At 34.8% G+C, this 17,634-nt stretch overlaps 1 protein-coding gene across 1 annotated transcript in view; it reads left to right on the top strand.

Annotated features, from left to right (window-relative positions):
• ZNF148 (zinc finger protein 148) overlaps nt 1-17,634 on the top strand; it is a 103,939-nt gene that overhangs the window by 44,495 nt on the left and 41,810 nt on the right. The window contains exons 4-6 of the mRNA XM_068973193.1: nt 3,097-3,222; nt 11,642-11,765; nt 13,001-13,084. Of these exons, the coding sequence (XP_068829294.1) occupies nt 3,097-3,222; nt 11,642-11,765; nt 13,001-13,084 (334 nt within the window). The remainder of the gene's footprint in view (nt 1-3,096; nt 3,223-11,641; nt 11,766-13,000; nt 13,085-17,634) is intronic.

The raw sequence follows: 17,634 nt of genomic DNA, 5'->3' as shown, positions 1-17,634 counted from the left end.
GTGAAAGCTGCTATGAGAAATATCAAAGAAGAATATCTTCCTTTTAGATACCAAGATAAGATACAGGCACATGAATAGAAAAGTGAGATAGTTTATGTTTGGGCCAGACATAATATAAGTCTTGAAAAAGAATCATTCTGGATTCTGGGCATGAATTACTAGTGATTATAATCAAGAGAAAGATTTTTATTTTTTTCAATATAGAAGGGCCTCCTTATGTTTAAAGTTGGGAGAATAAATAGAGAACAATAAAAAATGAGGAATACTTCAGTATAATTAAGATATATATATATATAAACTTGCAAGAATGAACCAGCTTGGGAAGTGGCACGGGGTGAGGAAGCATGGGCTCTGCCTCTTGAAAGGGTGTTGGGGTAGAAGTTAGATGAATGCATAAAGTAAGTGTGACACAGGATGGTCATGCCTGATGGCCTCCTTTGTCTTGAAAGTGGGAGGCCCATATGGAGCTTTGATAAGTGGATGAGCAGGAGTTTCAGGTGGAGAAATGTCTGGGTTTAGTAAAGTCTTAAGAAAGAAGTATGAGTAGTGTGATTAACAGTGTTGATGACGTTTTCTGATTTGGTAGTGAGCAAAGCATTGACATTCAGATTCTCAGATGTAGGCAGAAGGTTGCACATGGGACTAGGTGAAATGGTAAAGATTAAGCCATGGGGGAGAAACGAGAGATTTGTTTTTTAATCTGACATATTTCCTAGCCTATTGATTTTCTTGATGTTTTAATGAGTACATTTCAAAAGATCCAGCAAGTTAATAAGTGTTGTTTTTTTTTTTTCCCCCAAAATCACACATCTGCAGATACCTGCTTTGATTAATTATACTTTGGTTTATTTTAGGTGAAAAGTAACAGTGAGAAGTTGATTTTTGTTAAAGATATTTCTCAAGGAAGAAGTAGGAAACTTACAGATGAGTTTTGTTTCTTTTGCCATGCTTAAAAAGGTTTTGTGTCTTTATAGATTATTGTAGTCTTCCTTGGGCCAATGAAGATTTGTTTTCCCAGGCTTTTTGCACCTCATTCTTGCTAGCTGCCTTGTCATTTTCATACCTGTCTCTCTCTGTTTGTGGATTTACCAGTATCTTTTCTAAGTACCCTAGGCTGGACCATATACTTTAGTATGTGGTTGTATTATATGTAGAGATTACCTTATTTCATTCATGAGTGATAAGCCTATTGGAGTCTCTAAAAATGTAGCTTTTGTGTGCTTATTAGCATACACAGTGCTTTGATTCATTGATACTTCTAAGTTTGGTTCTATACTTTCATAATGTTAGAAGTGTACCTTACATTTGTCAGTGCCAGTACCAATATCATCACTCTCCATATATGTAGAAATAGCTAAAAGGTTCAGAGGTTTGTATGAATCTTTTTCACTATTTGCACATAAAGGCTCTTCCTTGGTTTAAATAGCTGCTAATGGCAGAACTTATTTGTGAATCTATCTTACATTCTACCTGACACTTCTGCTAAAAAATGTTATTCTTTCTTATTGCTGCATTCTGTATTTTCGTGGTTTCTTTGTAATTTATCAGCCAACAGAAATGTTTGGAACTACTTTATGGTGCCCTTGCAACATGAGAGAGAGCAGTTCAACAGCTGCTTAGTCTGTTGTCGCTTCTCCTTGTCTCATACCCAGCCTCAGTAGCTGTGTTTCAGTAAATATCACTTCAGAGATGGTAACGTGTGTATTCTGAAGCCTTGTTGGAGGTGACTTTATTCTATTTTATATTTCAAATAATTACACTAAAGGAAGTCACAAAAATGGTCACTAGTACTGTTCTCTAAGCTGGTAGAATTATTAGCTAAATAATCATTTATAGGCATGTTTTTATGCCTGAATTCTCCTTGATTTACAGTTCTCATGCTGCCCACATTTCAGAAATTTATGCAAACTTCCAGTTCTGTATTTTGTCAGTTTGAAATCCCTAACTTATGTTGCATTTCCCTCATGAACCCTTCTACACAGCTATGTCTTCTGACTTTAAACTAAAGTCTGTAAGATGTTTATAACCTTTAGCATTCCCTTTTTAAGTGTATTTTTTTAAAATATAGCCATTAACACATTGTACTTCCTGGAGTGTTATCAAGTTGTTTGTTTTTTTTTTAATCAAGATTTTTTTAAAAGGTTATAAACAACAGAAATGTATTTTTCACAGTTCTGAAGGCTGGAAGTTCATGATCAGGGTGCGAGCATGGTTGGGTGAGCGTCCCCTTCCAGGTTTCAGACTTCTCGTTGTGTTCTTCTGGTTGAAGAGTCAAGGATTTTAAATGTATTTCAGAGCCTGATGAGTTGAAAGTTTCTTAGTTTTAATGTATGTGTGTTTTCATTTCAAGGGTAGTTTGAAAATGTAGTGGTGAGGAGTGGGGGACTGTGTACCATCAGTTCGGATGAGCATTGATGCTACATAACGTTTTGACATCTTAATGCTTGTAGTATTTCTTTGCTTATTATGTAGTTAGAATTGTCTTGTACATAGCTGTGGCCTAAAACCATATGTAATTCTGTAAACACACATTTGGTGATGGTTTTTTGTAGAGCCTGGGAAAATACTGGTTAAGATATTGCCAAAAACATTGAACTTAAAGATAATTAAATTTTATTGTTAGATTATCATTCCATTTTTTGATGAAATTACCTTTTAGAATTTTTTGTTGTTTTTGTGATGTTTTGCCAATTGACAAATTCAGACCCATCATGAAGTCTGGTCCCCTAGTATTTTAGTGATTTTGAAATTTAACCTTTTTTTATGCTTTTAACCTCAGTTTTCTTAAATATGGGAGTGAAATTGTATCCTCGCTTCTACTTTATTCTCCTAGGTCTTATTATTTTTTCCCAGGACAGCTTTAATCTCTTTTTTTCCAGATAAATTTTTATAAAATCCTAGTTTATGCCTTTAATTTATATACTGTTGATTCTTATGTCAATTACCTATTGAATTCTTCAACACACTATTTACTTGCACACACAAGTAATCTTTCTGGGAACATCTGTATGTAGATTTAGCAAAGAATTAAGCATGCAGTGGCTCTTACAGTGGACTTTTTGCTTATTTCTAAAATTGGCTTTTTTTTTTTAACAGATAAGTGTAAAGCAGGAAATTACTTTCACTGATGTATCTGAGCAACTGATGAGAGACAAAAAACAAATCAGAGAGCCCGTAGACTTACAGAAAAAGAAGAAACGGAAACAGCGTTCTCCTGCAAAAGTAAGAGAATATTTTAAGGTGGTGGTCCCAAACTGTTGCTTAATCTTACAGGCAGGAGCTTGGCTGGACCCTAAGTCTCATGTGGCTTAGTAATAAAGTTGGACTGTTGCATCAGAAGTAAGGAAGAGATGCATGTCTGCATGGAGGTGGTGGGCCATTGCTTTAAAATCTCCACTTCCCTTTCACCTGTCTTTTTTTTTTTCCAAAACAAACTTTTCTTACCCCATATCTCTCTTTTCTTTAAAAACTGATAATATGCAGTGCCCTTGATTCTCATTCATATCAGTCTTACTTATTTTAGTATTCCTGTTTCAGGAAAATTCAGTACCAATTGGTCATGAGGAAAAGGCTGTGCAATACCTGTGATATAGACTAGAATGTAAGCTCCATAAGAGCAGGGACTTCATTTTATTCACAGCTATATCCCAAGAGCATGAAACAGTAGGCCTAAGAGACTCTCAGTAAATACTGTGGGTGAATGAAAGGCTTAGTAAATAAACAGGTGACCCATAAATACTATTAGGAATTGCCTGCCATTTTTCCCTTTCAATACAGTAGTAGCTGACTGTATGTATCATTTTGATATTCCTAGGAAGTCTCAGAACTCTGTATAATTTACAGTTATTTTTCATCTTTTGTTTTTTTAGAAAAGATTTTATAACATGATCTTTTTTATTTTGAGGGCTACTTACTTTTGTATTTGTGATTTAAATCATCATCATTATTTATGCATTTTGTACACTTTTGGATATGTTGTGTGCTGCGGTTTGTACTGGCTTGCCAGAGCTGATTATAAAGTTTTCAGGAATTTTGCAAGCTGACTCTGAAACCGTTGGTAATTTGAAATTAGCCACGGTGAGAATATTTATATTGTGGAAATAAGCATCCCTACTCTCTAACTCCTCAAAATGTTAAACATTTACCAATATGCTGCTTTTGGGATATATATGAATATGGTTATTGCAGAAAATTTTGAAAAATATAGAGACGGAAATAACCCATTTATTCTTAGAGATAAATATTTCAGTTTTCTACCGTATTCCTTTTCTATTTTCAAATTTGTATAGGTTCATTGAATTTCCTGTTTTTAACTAGAGTATGTAAGCTATTTTTAGTTATTAAAGGTTTTTACAAATAATTAGCTGCATATGTATTATTATTTTGATATGTCACGTTATATTCAGTGATTGCTGTGTTGTTGGAAAGTTGTTTTATCTTTGCCTTCATTTTAAATCATGTTGCACTTGAAATATTTGTGTATACATTTTCATGTACTGCTAAATCAAATGGTGTGAACTTCTTAAAAGGTTTCTTTAAAAATTAAATAAGTAAAATAAGCAAATAAACAAGCAAGCAAAATAAGTGATGTTTTCTAATAATGTTACTCCTTCCAGAAATGTCCTATTAGTTACATTCCTACCTGAAGTGGACCTAAGATGTGTCTGTCCATACTCTCATAACCTTGAGTATGAAACTTTGCTTCTTTTGTAACTTAAGATGAATGTCTCATTATAGTTTAAATTTTAATTTTTTTGGTTATTGCCATACTAAAACTTGTGTGTTTTTCATAATTATTGACATTTTATGTTTCATGTTTTGTGCAATCCCTTTATCTCCCTCCTCCCTGCTTCTTTCTTCCTTTTCTTTCTTGGGGTTAATGTTTTTCTCAGTGATAAATGATGCTTTAAAAAATTTACATTAATGAATAAATCAAGTTGTTTAGGAAAATATTAATTTCTAAAATTGTGATGGTGGTTATGTTACTTTGTGTTCATTGCAAAATCTTTCAAATCTTTTAAAAAAATTTATTTTTAGTATCTATAATCAGTTTATTTTTTACTTATCTGATTGGAGTATAATTGGTTTACAATGTTGAGTCAGTTTCTGCTATGGAAAAAAGTGAATCAGCTATTTAAGTCTTAAAAAAACAACATATGTAAGTTGTACATTTTCCTTGATACTTTATAGCCGTGTTTTTCTGATACTATTTTTGATTGTAGTTCTGAAATTCTGACTAAATCTTAGGTTATTATCTTCTTCAGGGGTGTTTGGAATTATGTCCTAAGTAATACTGATCATATTTTTACAGTTTTAAGTTTAGTTTTTGCTTATCTGATTTGAGATAAATTAATTTATAATGTATTATCATAATACTCCTAAAGTCATTTATTTAATTATATATATTTATTTATGTTGTTGCTGGATGAAAGAGGTTTAGCCTATTTTGAGTATATTGAAGATGTTTTGGCCAGTCTTCTTAGAGCATTCTTAGGACAGTGAAATTACTGGAAATAATACATGGCAGACAGGGCTGTGAGAATAACAAAAACAAGAATTTTTATATTGTCCTGACCTATTACATGTGACAGGAGAGAGAATGGTTGTTGTCTGTTTTTAACCCTAGCCTTGCAATGTCCAGATGAGTGGTTTGTGTCTGGATTCTCACAACTTTGAACTTGTGTTTAAAATTCACACTTCAGATTTTTCATTAAAGTAGCTCTCCCCTTTTTGTATGAAGAGAAGGAAAAGCTTACCTTTTCTTAGAAATCAGTATTACTTGTTTTAAATTCCTTAAAAGCAACTGTAAGTTTCTCAAATAATTGTAGTGTATTATGCTTAGAGGCTTCCCCAGTGGCTCAGCAATAAAGAATCTGCCTGTACCACAGGAACCACTGCAGGAGATGCAAGTTTGATCCCTGGGTCAGGAAGATCCCCTGGGCAAGGAAATGGCAATCCACACCAGTAATCTTCCCTGGATAATCCCATGGACAGAGGGCCCTGGTGAGCTATAGTCCACAGGGTCGCAAGAGTTGGGCATGACTTAGCAACCACAACAACAATGCTTAGAGGACTCTACTCTCCACCAACACTTCTCACAAATCTTGAATTTTTGCCATTATGAATATTTTGAGTATGTGTCCCCATTATATCATGTTAGATTGAGCATCTGCACAGGAAATACAGATGAAGTTATCTTGCAGACTTTCAGTAAAAAAATATTAGAGCTATATATCCATATAGACCTGGCTCCCTTCCAGATAAGCTTTGTGGTGAGAAATACTGCAATATTATGTCATCGTTAGCTGCCATGAATTTTAAGCAATAATTGCTTTCTGATCCTTTATCATATGGCAAAGCTTAGTCATCCTAAGGTAGATTTGATACTTGAAAATTGCCAGAATATATGTGGTAGCATGTCTAAAGAAGAGGGTTATCTTGGTCAAGTAATTTGATGCTGGAATAAGTTGTTTTATGAAAGTGAATTTTCTTCATAATAAACACTTGTCCCCTTTAAAAGTTTAGTTTTATTTCAACCACCTTGTTAGAAATCTTTAATATAATGTTTTCTTTTAAAACATAGTACATTTGAACATAATTCAGCTTTTAATGGTTTGGGGTTCATGTTGTAAACATTAGAAAAAAATCCTATGTATCATAGTGAAACCCTCTGGGAGGACTGAGATGTTAGGTCCCCCCACCCCCACCCCGAACACACACACACTGAGAAATCCTAACTGCTAAGTTTTTCAGTTTGTTTGTTTTTTTGACTGCTTATAAGTGCTTCATCCTCTCATTCCTTAATGACATACTGTTCATTTTTACATTGCTAGATCTATGTGGCCACTTAACGTCACCTTCCATTGACACTTTGACTCTTTTTTTTCCCCCTTGTGGATTAGTACTGTAGAGAACTACAGTTATTAGAAATGTATGAAAAGTCTTAGTGTACTTAATTCAGCCTCAGTGCATTCATGTCAGTGGTTCTCGTGGCTCTGCGTTAGATCAGCTGTAGGGCTTTTCTAGTTATAAATACTCAGGCCCCATCACCAGAGATTCTTATTCAGGGGCTTTCCATTTGTACTAAAAAGAGTCCAAGATAATTGTAATTTACATTTAAGTTTGAGAGTCTCAAGTCTTGATTTTAAAAGTTTCTGGATAAGGTATTGCCACCTGACTTTTGCTATTGACTTGTTTTATGAATTAAGTGAGAATGTTTTCCACCACAGAAGAATTTTATGAGGATTGTTGAGTTAACATCGATAAACTCTTAAGAATCCTTTCAGTAAAGATGTAACAATACTGTCTTAACCCAGTATTATATACATCTTTTAGGTCTTTTCAAACTCCTTAATAGTGCTAGAGCAGAGTGCTTTTTGGTTACCTACTTCTTATTCTGAAATATATATCCTTTTCATTCTCTAAGCAGTTAATTTGAGTGCCTATTAATGTGCCAGGATCTCTTACAGGGTACTGAAGAAAGGAACTGGGTTCAGTTCTTTAAAAAAAAAAAAAAATTCTAAAGTGAGGAAAATTTAATTGAAAGGCGAGAAATAGAAATACTAGCTATTTGTCAGACTTTCTCCTGCATGCTAACTTGATTGTCGAAGGAGTAGCTTTAAGGTAAATATCTGGTTGTAAGATTAGGGATGGAAGTATGAAATAGTACTTCAGAGAAAAACTGGAAAAGTGTTAAGTATTTTATTTATTTATCTAATTTCCCTAGGGAATTTTGAATTCTGGGTATATAATTTTTCCACAGAGCCAAACTAAAAAGTTTGAAAATACTTGGATGTAAATCTTTCTTTTAAAAAAAATCATATACATCTTTGCCTGATATTTAGGAAATGTGAGAGAAAAATCCTTTTCTAAAGCTCTGGATCATTTTTCCTGAACACGAGTTACAAATACTATGCTTATGATATAGTGAATTTCATGTTCTTGCACTGGCAAAAACTTGCCATTTAGAAATGAAATTTGGTAATAAGTAAAACCAAGCACTGAGAAACAGTAAAAATCAGGGAGAATGAAAGAAAATGACAGTGTGAACATGCAATGTTAGTGATAACTAGGATGGTCAGAGATGTTGAGGATAGGTATTGCTGTGGGCTACTTTGTCATTTTGTTGTATGTCTTTGGGGTTGCACTGTTCTTCCATTTCTAGTTGGGTTTGGAGAGTAAAGGGAATTTCAGAAGATCTCATTTTCCAGTTGCAGTAAAATGTGATAGGTGAGAAATTTAGACTATTCCTCCAAATTGTTTTGCATTTTGGTGATTTATAAATCAGTTGATTAAGAATGTATGGTTAAAACTTATAATTATTAGTTTAAAATATACTGTAATAATTGCAGTATAGAATGAGGGAAAACATGTCTGCCTTTTAAGAGAACAAAACTTTCTCACTGAGGGGTGTCAGGTTTTGGCTAATTGGTGGCAGTGACCCTTGAAGAGTCAAAAATCTCTGAATTGAATAGGCAGAGCTTAGTGCTTTGTTGGTTAAAAATTGGTATATTATTTAACATAGCAGTTGCTACGCAGGGAACAGATTTGTCTCAGGACAAAAAATGTATTTGCTAATGGACTGTGAGATTAAGAAAGCAGATTGAGGAATTCATTTGGTATTGAAATATTTTGCTTTAAACTTGGTTAAGAAAACAATCAAGTATTTAGAGTATTGTTTAGACTATTACCAGTTTCTTTACTCTTGATAAAGCCCAATTGCTTGATCTTTATAATTACCATATTTCTCTAAAAGTCGCAGCGACAGGAGTCAAGACAAATCATGTCTTGTCTTGCAGACACTTTAGGGTTTAAACTTGGAGATTTCAAATGCTTCAGTTGTAATAGTGTTCATATGCTGAAGGAAAAAGAAAAGCAAAAATATTTTGTGGTACTGTTAGGAAGTAAGATGGCTAATCTCTAAGGCAAATACACTTAATTGGTAGATCACATTTTACTAAAAGATCTGGAAAGGGTGTGGACAGGAAAAGAAACCAAGTCTATACCAAGGAAGATAATTTTACCTGTGTTAATGAGCCATTTCTCTTCCACCAAGAAACTTTGTTCTTTACATACCCGTTCTTTACACACCTTTTTCTATGGTGCTGCTTAGTGAATTTGCAGAAACTTACGAATAGAACTGGTAAACTGTGAGCATGTTTGGTATGGGTAATAGGTTGCCATTATCAATACGCACTGAGTCTCACTATGTACAATTTGGGTATTGGGGTTATATTGGTGAATAAAACAGGCAAAATCTGTCGTTTACACGTGAAAACAGATTACAAGTTGGAAGAGCCAGTGGTGTTCTTTTATGGCAAGATAATTTTCTTCTGTGTCTTTTATACAAAGATGTGTGTTCTCCTGGCCTAAGAAAAGAAGAAAATAATATAAAATTCAATGTAAAATGTCCACCAATTTTATTTTTTTGTCATTAAACTTATAAATATGCTAGATTTTTTTTCAGTCTCCTTATTCACAAGTGTTTGCTTTTTCATCCATAAAATCCACCTTGAATTAAGGCTTGGAGTCCACAGTGAAAGGCAGTATTACCTCCAGTGAGAAAACAATAACCTAGACCTCCTTAACTCTTCATAAAAAGGCTTTGTACAGTCACGGATTATATCCGTTTCACATTAGGTAACTTGGGCCAGATTTGTTCCTTCCAGAGCCTCTCCGTGTAGTTGCTATGCCACAGAAAGCTATTGAGCTGCCTTTTTTTTTTTTTTGGCACTTGGATCTTATTTGTTATCAACATATGAGAAAAGAATACCTGGTGCTATCCTGTTTTTATTCTGTTTCGTATAAAATGTTTAACATCTTTTTGTTACTGGTTTTATGTTAGGAATATTTTAAGTCATGTTTTAAAAGATTTTGTGTTTTTGTTTGTTTGTTTGTCTTACACAGTGTTAACTTGAATATTATTCTGTGGCTTGGAGGGGTTGAAAAAATTTTAGACTGACCAGAGATGAAACTTTCCGTTCTCACTGACTCTTCAGGAAGCTGTGACACCCACTTGCATTCTCCTGCCAAAGGTTTCCCTCTGTGACTTTGGTGCATAGACTTTGAAGCATTGTTGGCCACTTTGGCAGTTTGCCCAGAACCCACATGCCCTGTATAATTAGCATAATAATTACCATTGATTTACGTACAGTATAGTCTGAAATGTGTTCCTGAATTTAAACTAAAAAAATATTTTTTAAAAAACTAAAGCCCTTTTTCCTTGCCTAGTCCCTCTGAGTTTTGGGACAGGGGTCATAGCTGTGTATTTACAGGCCGTAGTCAATTTCCGCAGGCCTCTGTATTTCTTAAGATGCCTGTTAGATTTCTGTATTCTGTGTGTGACACAGTTTCTTGGCTTCTGCTCTCTGTGCTCCCACCCCCGCTACTGTTCCCTTCTTACTTGCCATATTCCTCCCGATCTTACCTCCTAGTTTTCTTTGTTTCTTATGTTCACATCATGTTTTGTCATCTTTCTTCTCTCCTCAATAATGAAAAAAGGGATTATTTGTTACTTTCACTCTGCCACGTGGCTGGTGAGAGAGGCAGTTTAAATGTTGTATGTTGAGCAAAAGGTTGTTAAACTGGAAGACATGAACCCCAAAAGTGAACTTCTCTCTGGCATTGTTTAGACCTTGCCCGAGATACTGTCAGCCTCAAGAAGCACAGGCAGATAAGGTTGATGTCTTTGTCACCTGCCTTCCTTCCCCTATAACCCTCTAATTTATTAAGGAATATGCTTAACAATGGTTTGGTAGTCCTAGAATAACCTTAGAGGTCCTTAACAGAACCATTCTGACTCCAAATCGTATTCTAGGATGACTTAAAACAGTTTTCCTTTTTACTTCTTTAAGACAAAAAGAAAAAGGAAGATGTAATAGGTAAGCATTTATATGGTTCAGAAAAATACTTTAAAGTATGTTTAGTGTAAAGTCTCTCTCCTACCATATCTTCTGCCAAGTTCCTCAGCCATGACGACCAAAGTTATATACATTTATGTACATCCTTCTCAAATAGCTGTTATGCATATGCATATGCAAACAAATATATATTACTGTATGTATTATCCTATATTCAAACTTAACAAAATTATATACTAGATTCTAAACCCTGCTTTTTTTTTTTTTTTAACTTAAGAATAAATCCTGGAACTCTTTCTATATAAGTGTATAAAGAGCTTTCTCATTTTATTTCACAACCACGTAATAAGTTGTATTCATTTTTCATGATTTATTTAACCATTCCTATCTGATTGATATTTATACCATGTCTAGAACATAAGACTTGTACTGCATATGTGATATTTTAAAATTGAAAATAAAGCTATACTCATCCTAATAGAGAACACTTAGGGACTCTGTTAGATATCAGCTTTGGAGAGGAGAGGACACAATGCTGAAATTTTACTTCACCAGCTTCCAAGGTTTTATTAGTAATTTTTACCCACTCTGAGTCACATTGTACTTTCTTCAAATAATGATAAAAATTATTCCAATAGCCCTCTCAAGATTATCTAGGAAAAAAATACTTCATAATCTCTGGTGACCACTGTTTGCATTAAAAGGCATTATCTTTTTTATAATTAGTATTACATTTTAAAATTTTCTTTCTTTTGTTTTGCCTTTTTTTTTTTTTAAACCAGATCCTTACAATAAATGAGGATGGATCACTTGGTTTGAAAACCCCTAAATCTCACGTTTGTGAGCACTGCAATGCTGCCTTTAGAACGAACTATCACTTACAGAGACATGTCTTCATTCATACAGGTATTTCTTGAATTAAAGTGGGCTTATAGCCATTAAAATTATTATCTTTGCTATTTTCATCTTCTTGTAAATGTCACTCATTCCTAAGACTGTAGTTAACCTGGCATTTCAAATCAGAGATTTCATAGGCCAGGATGTCACAAGGAAACCAAGAAAAACTTTAAATGAGAAAACAATTAGCATGGATGTGCAAAATTAATTAGCTTAGTTGAACACTTTATTTGGCTTTATGTATTCTTTTTAACCAGAGAAACAGTTCAAGAATGAACTATTAAAAGCCGGTCAACATTTATTTTTCTGTATAAGATGTCCAGATGGAATTTGAAATATGAATTTGGAATCAAATATAAAAAGTTAGACCATAAAGTTGTGGAGATCAGAGCAAAAGACTGATCACAGATCTTTGGGGAAATATTAGTAGACGTATATGTTGAGTTAAAGGGTGGAGGAGGAGACAGAGTAATAAATAATAAGGTAGATTTGATGAACTGGTGAAATACACCCAGAAACCAAAAGAGGAGAGAATTCCAAGGAGGGTATGATCAATAACTGCACAGCCTTCTGAGAGGAGAGCAAGAGAGAGAGAGAGAGAGCAAGAGCAAGAGAGAGAACCGAGAACAGATCATTAGAATAAATAGCAAGGCGATCATTAGTATCTTAAGAAAGCAGAGTGTAAGGGTTAAAGGAGAAATGGGTAGTGAAGAATTTGAGACATAGGTCGGACTATGAAAGGAAAGGCTCCAACAGAGAAGGAATGTTTGAGGAGACAGGATTAATTTTTTAAAAGGGGGATGTTTAGAAAATTTTGAAGGTTCTAGAGAAAAAAGTGAAAAGGCATAAAGTGGTGGTTAGCCAGGGAGAAAAAGGTAGGTGGATCTTCCTCCACAGAGAAAGCAAAGCTATTTAAGATGCTTGGTAACCTGTGGAGGCCTTTCTAGCCTCATGAGTTTTAAATTCTATTGTAAATTGTTTTATTTATTTACTTTTTTTTTCCCTTGAAGGATATGAATCATATTCAGTCTCATTTTTGTGTGGTTGTGAGAATGTGAATTTTTAAATCTTGGGGGTGGGGAATTGAGAGGAAATAAAATTCTGTTAATAGTATAAAACCTTTATATGCGTAATTTGCAATTTTTCAGAATTTGGGCTTCTAAGATTTCTCTTTCCTCAGAAATAGTTAACTCTAAACTGTGTTTTATTCAGTAACTAATTTGTGGATGTGAAATTATTTTAAGGTGAAAAACCATTTCAATGTAGTCAATGTGACATGCGTTTCATACAGAAGTACCTGCTACAGAGACATGAGAAGATTCATACTGGTGAGTGTTGCCACCCTTACTAGGGTTGTTAAAATTACCATTTCAAATATAGGGAAGAATTTTTAATAAGTAGCAACAACTTGTTGCCTCTTTGGTAATTTTGTTTAAGAGTATTTATCACAGCTCATCTTTTTTTCTTTCTTCAGTAAATCAATGTTAACTGTTAAGACTTGGCTTACTGTTTTAGCCTAACAAATTACTTTGAAGTAAAGTTTCATAATAACAGATATGTTTAAAGTGACAAAGGGAAGGAAGGAAGGAAGTTTTTGTGAAATAGTTCTTTCCTTAGATGTTTAACAGGTTTAGAGTAGGTAAAATTATCATTTGCGATAATTAGGGGGGAGGAAGCAAAATGCCTGAGTCTTAAATAACAATAACACTCCCCCCACCCTTATTTCATGTATGTAGCTTACTATATCAAGAGAGTTACAATCTTATAAATTGGAAATTTCCAATTTTTCATTCAAGTTGTTAAGGATTTAGAAACAAATATTTTGGAAGATTACTATAAAAGAACCCATACTTTTAAAAGTTGAGCCTCATTTTAGAGCAAATGTTTATTTGCATTTATTCTTTTTTTTTTTTAACATATGTAAAGTCAAATTTTATATGTGACCTTAATTTAGTATATTGTCAGCTTTTGACATCTGTAAGCACGATGAAAAGTGTTTCTGTATAATTTATTTCCAGCATTTTGCCTTTTTGTGATGGAGTGAAAGAGTTGGTAAATTTATATAACTTTTGTTCTTATGTTTAAGTAGAATTGAAAAATGATAGAGATAATATTTAAATATTGAAAATACTAAAGTTCCTCATATACCTCTGTATGAAGTAGTCGAGCAGCTACCTGCCCAGTGTTGTTATTTAGATGTGTTCCTGCAGTCCCTGTGAAAGGGGATCCTTGGACAGTTTATCATATAGAAGCAGCAAGCTTTTCTGCCTAGTAACTTTCCTTAACTTTATTTGCCCTGAACAAACATGAATGTGGCTGGTTCCCTGTGCAGCACATTTTTATGCTTTGATGTTCTACTTTTCGAAGATCATTATGCCCCCCACTCATTTCAGTTTCCTAAGTAAACATTATTCACCATTTCCAGATGGAAGGAAGTATACAAGGCACTTGGGAGGAAGAACAGCTTTATTGATTTTGTGTGTGTGTTTGTGTGTGTGTGACTTACATGGCTAAATTAAAATTTTGTACAATAATAAAACCCAATCAGATAATGATAAATGAAAACAGTTAAGTATTTTTATATGTTTTTAATGCCTATTAGATTTTAATGATTTAATGATTCACTCAACAAACATTGAGCTGGCAGTGTTTTTCAGATACTAGAAACAGAGGATAATAAAAGGTAGCTTCCATGGAGTTTGCATTCTTTTTAAAATTTCCACTCGAGTATAGTTGATTTATCATTTTGTGATAGTTTCAAAGTGTACAGCAAAGTGAATCAGCTATGCATATACATACATCCACTGTTTTTCAAGATTCTTTCCCCATTATAGGCTATTACCAAGTATTGAGTAGAGTTCCCTGTGTTACACAGTAGATTGTTATTAGCTATGTATTTTATATATAGTAGTATGTTTATGTCATTCCCTGTCTCCCCATTTATCCTTGCCCTCCCTTATCCCCTGTTAACCATAAGATTGTTTTCTGCATCTGTGACTCCTGTTTTGTGACATTTTCTTTTCATCTGGTTTCACTCAGTATGATACCCTCTGGGTCTGTTCATGTTGCTGCGGATGACATTGTTTTGTTCTTTTTTACGGCTGAGTGATATCCCATTGTCTGTGCCACATCTCTATCCGTTCTCCTGTTGGTGCTTCCATGTTCCGACTGCTGTAAATACTGCTGCAGTGAACATTGGCTTGCATGTATCTTTTTGAATTATGGTTTTTCTCTAGTTTTGGTTTGTAAAAACTAAAATAAAAAATTACGATTTTTCTCTAGGAGTGGGATTGTTGGGTCATATGGTAGTTCTGTTTTTAAAGGAACCTCCCTACTGTTGCCCATAGTGGCTATACCCATTTACATTCCCACCAGCAGTGTAGGAGGGTTCTCTTTTCTCCACACCCTCTCCAGCATATATTGTTTGTAGATTTCTTTATGAAGGCCATTTTGACGAGTGTGAGGCAATACCCCATTGTAATTTTGATTTGCGTTTCTCTGATAGCAGTGTTAGAGTTTACATTCTAATGTGAGAGATACACATGTAAAGCCCACTGTAGTAAGTGTTGTAGAGTTTGTACAAAATACTTTTGTACCCTGAAGAAGAGCCAGATATGCTGCTTTTGAAGACTACATAGTGAAGGCAATAAAGAAAAACTGGGAGGCTCAGTTGAAAGAATGTGTTTGAGTCTGAAAAAAAGATTTTCAAAACATTACCTACCCTTATTGCACCCTGTTATTTTCTATTCTGTTCCAGTAGCCAGTTCTCTTTTACACTGCTGGTTACAATTTAGTGATACCAGTTTGGAAAAATAATTGTGCTGGGCCATGGACTATCTTGAATTTCAACAGGTTATGTTAGATAGTTCATGTTTATTGAGAATTTACTAAGACTGGACATTGTGCTAAATGTTTGTTAAATGTCTCATTTAGTCTTTATACTGATCTTGAAAGGGAGATGCTATTATTACCATTCCTGTTTTTTTAGATGAAGAAGCAGTAGAATGCACACAGAAGTTAAGAAGCTGTCCTAAATTTATATAATCTAGTGTATGGTGGAACCAAGATTCCAGCTCAGGTTTCTGCAACTCCAGAGCACATATGTGATATCACTAACTGTGAAGAATGACCAGAAGCAGAATGATGTTGTTTGGCCTTTGGGAATTTTTCTTGCTCTACCACTCAGCCAGTTAAGGCTTAGCCTTCCTGTGGGTTTAGTAACACCTAAAAGGGGTGGAAGCAAAGGCCGGAGTTCTCAAGGTACAAAAAAGAAGTGAAGTCGCTCAATCATGTCCAACTCTTTGTGACCCCATGGACTGTAGCCTACCAGGCTCTCTCCGTCCATGGAATTTTCCAGGCAAGAGTACTGGAGTGGGTTGCCATTTCCTTCTCCAGGGGATCTTCCCAACCCAGGGATCAAACCCTGGTCTCTCACATTACAGGCAGACACTTCACCATCTGAGCCACCTGGGAAGCATTCCAAGGTACAGAGACGACAGGGAATTGAGTGGAACCAGTCAAACCAGCCACTATGGTTCTTTAACAGAGAAGTTTCTTTTGAAGAGAAATGCAATTTTGTTCATTATCACCACCCCTCACCCCCCAAGTGGAACTGATATAAAAGAAATAAATTTTCCTTTATTTCATTTTTCTTGATTCTTTTTGTGTACACTATTTCTGAAGATAGTGAGATAGTTTTGTCCTGTTACCAGGTTACTTATAAGCTGTACTGAGCTGGAAATATGTGTATAAAACAACATAGATATTCTCCATCATTTATTATTTTGTTCTTAGAGTTCTTTATTTCATCTTTTAAAGGACTTTTATTTTTGGAGGGCATTGTGCCTAAAGTTTGCCAGTGTCAAGACTTTCTCTGTAGGTCTTTATTTAGAAGAATGCATTGAAATAATTAGGAGTAAAAAAGCTTTTGCATATATTGCTTATCCATTTTTAAATTGTCAAGAAAGTAATGTCACCTATCTGCTGAACCTTAAAGGTTGTGTGGTGGGAAGACCTACCAGTTCTTACAGGCTTTGTTTTCCTTATAGCCTCCCTCATCCTTTTGGATCTCTTTATACTGTCACCTCCAGTCTCCAAACCTCTGAGCTTGTGTCCATTCCATTTGCAAGATGGTTAAAAATCATTACCTGCTTGGCTGCTCTTGTTACCAATTAAGAAATCTTCTGTGGCTTTTAAAACCCAGAAACCTAGCTTGATTTGGTTTTCAAACTGAAAAAATTTAAACTCAGCCTGGACAGGTAATTATTACTTGATTGTTTGCTAAATTTGAACTGGCCTATGAAATACTAGGGTAAAATACCAACGCTGATCCCTGAATATTTGCTTAAAGCTCTGTTCTTTTAGCCTAAGGCACCGAAACTGTCAAAAGTCAGGTATCCTTGCTGCTGCTGCTGCTGCTAAGTCGCTTCAGTCGTGTCCGACTCTGTGCAACCCCAGAGACGGCAGCCCACCAGGCTCCCCCATCCCTGGGCTTCTCCAGGCAAGAACACTGGAGTGGGTTGCCATTTCCTTCTCCAATGCATGAAAGTGAAAAGTGAAAGTGAAGTCACCCAGTCGTGTCCGACTCTTAGGGACCCCATGGACTACAGCCTACCAGGATTTTGGCAGTTATGGGAGATTCATGTCTTTTGGGAGTGTATTATAGATTTTGTGAATATGGGAGATAAGGTGAGGATTTGAAGCCAAGGTTGAAGATAATAATTCTAATGATTGTTTTGGCTAGGGTCAGAATTACTGGTAAGGTATACACCAAAGGTAAATATTCATCACTGGGGGATTTACCTTGTGATCAGGGGCCTGTATCTAAGGTGCTTTTTCCTTTGCCTTTTCTAATGCACGTGTTCTTTCTCTCATCACT

The sequence above is a fragment of the Capricornis sumatraensis genome, chromosome 1 (assembly GCF_032405125.1).
Source record: "Capricornis sumatraensis isolate serow.1 chromosome 1, serow.2, whole genome shotgun sequence".
In the NCBI taxonomy this organism is placed as follows: domain Eukaryota; kingdom Metazoa; phylum Chordata; class Mammalia; order Artiodactyla; family Bovidae; genus Capricornis; species Capricornis sumatraensis.
The sequence above is the reverse complement of the archived record's forward strand: the minus strand, read 5'-3'. Positions and strand labels throughout refer to the sequence as shown.